Below are 1,362 nucleotides of genomic sequence, written 5' to 3' on the forward strand. Positions count from 1 at the left end.
GCTCCAGGGAGCGGCCACTTCTTTGCAGAATGTGGTCCATCTCCAAAGTCAAGCTTGCCCCCTCTTGTTATCTCACCAAGTGAAAGCTCCGGACAGCATGAGGAGGATCAAGTTATGTCTGGTTTTAGGAAACTCTCAGTGAATGGGGCCTACTCTTCCACACCTCCACTCACACCCATTAAAGGCTGCCCTTCCCCTTTCCCCTGTGCAGCTCCGTGTGATCGAGGTTCTCGGCCGCTCCCACCACTGCCCATCTCTGAAGACCTGTCTTTGGACGCGGCCGACTGTGAGGTGGAGTTTCTAACCAGCTCAGACACAGACTTCCTTCTGGAAGACTGTGAGCCTTCAGATTTCAAATACGACGTTCCTGGCAGGCGGAGCTTCCGTGGGTGTGGACAGATCAACTATGCTTATTTTGACAGCCCGACTGTTTCTGTGGCAGATCTTAGCTGTGCATCTGACCAGAACAGAGTTGTTCCAGATCCAAACCCTCCCCCAACTCAAAGCCATCGCAGATTAAGGAGGTCTCACTCAAGACCAGCTGGGTCATTTAACAAGCCAGCCATCCGGGTATCTAGCTTCTCCCAGCCCAGATGAAGACAAGCCTGAGATCCCTCCCAGGATTCCCATACCTCCTAGGCCAGCAAAGCCAGACTACAGATGGTGATCAGCAGAAGTGACCTCCAACACCTACAGTGATGAAGATAGGTCTCCCAAAGTCCCCCTGAGAGAACCCTTATCTCGGAGTAACTCCCGTACCCCAAGTCCTAAAAACCTTCTGTCTTACCTCAATGGGGTCATGCCCCCAACGCAGAGCTTTGCTCCTGACCCCAAGTATGTCAGCAGCAAAGCTCTGCAGAGACAGAGCAGCGAAGGGTCTGCCAACAAGGTTCCTTGCATCCTGCCCATTATTGAAAATGGGAAGAAGGTTAGCTCAACGCATTATTACTTACTACCTGAGAGACCACCGTACCTGGACAAATATGAAAAGTATTTTAGGGAAGCAGAAGAAGCAAACCCAAGCACCCAGATTCAGCCATTACCTGCTGCCTGTGGTATGGCCTCTGCCACAGAAAAGCTGGCCTCCAGAGTGAAAATGGATGTGGGTAACCACGGGAAGCGCAAACACTTATCCTACGTGGTTTCTCCGTAAATACGGGGGTCATGGTTCAACAGAAGTTACAAGGAACAGATGGCTCCCAGTTTCCAGTTTGAGGTTCGTAGAACAATATCAAGTGGCAGAAATGAAGTTGGTGGACTCTGCCTTAATGAGAAAGGCTTTGAGCAGTTATGAGGTGCTGCTATGCTGGGAGCCCCTGATCTATCAGCATAGGAGAAAAAGTCTATGATTTAAAGATGTGC

General features: G+C 50.5%; 1 protein-coding gene across 1 annotated transcript in view; it reads left to right on the forward strand.

Moving 5' to 3' along the window:
- Errfi1 (ERBB receptor feedback inhibitor 1) overlaps positions 1–1,356 on the forward strand; it is a 13,447-nt gene extending 12,091 nt beyond the window's left edge. The window contains 2 exon segments of the mRNA XM_031379559.1: positions 35–575; positions 577–1,356. Of these exon segments, the coding sequence (XP_031235419.1) occupies positions 35–575; positions 577–1,153 (1,118 nt within the window). The 3' untranslated portion in view covers positions 1,154–1,356.
- The last annotated feature ends 6 nt before the right edge of the window (positions 1,357–1,362 follow it).

The sequence above is a fragment of the Mastomys coucha genome, unplaced genomic scaffold (genome assembly GCF_008632895.1).
Source record: "Mastomys coucha isolate ucsf_1 unplaced genomic scaffold, UCSF_Mcou_1 pScaffold18, whole genome shotgun sequence".
Lineage (NCBI taxonomy): Eukaryota > Metazoa > Chordata > Mammalia > Rodentia > Muridae > Mastomys > Mastomys coucha.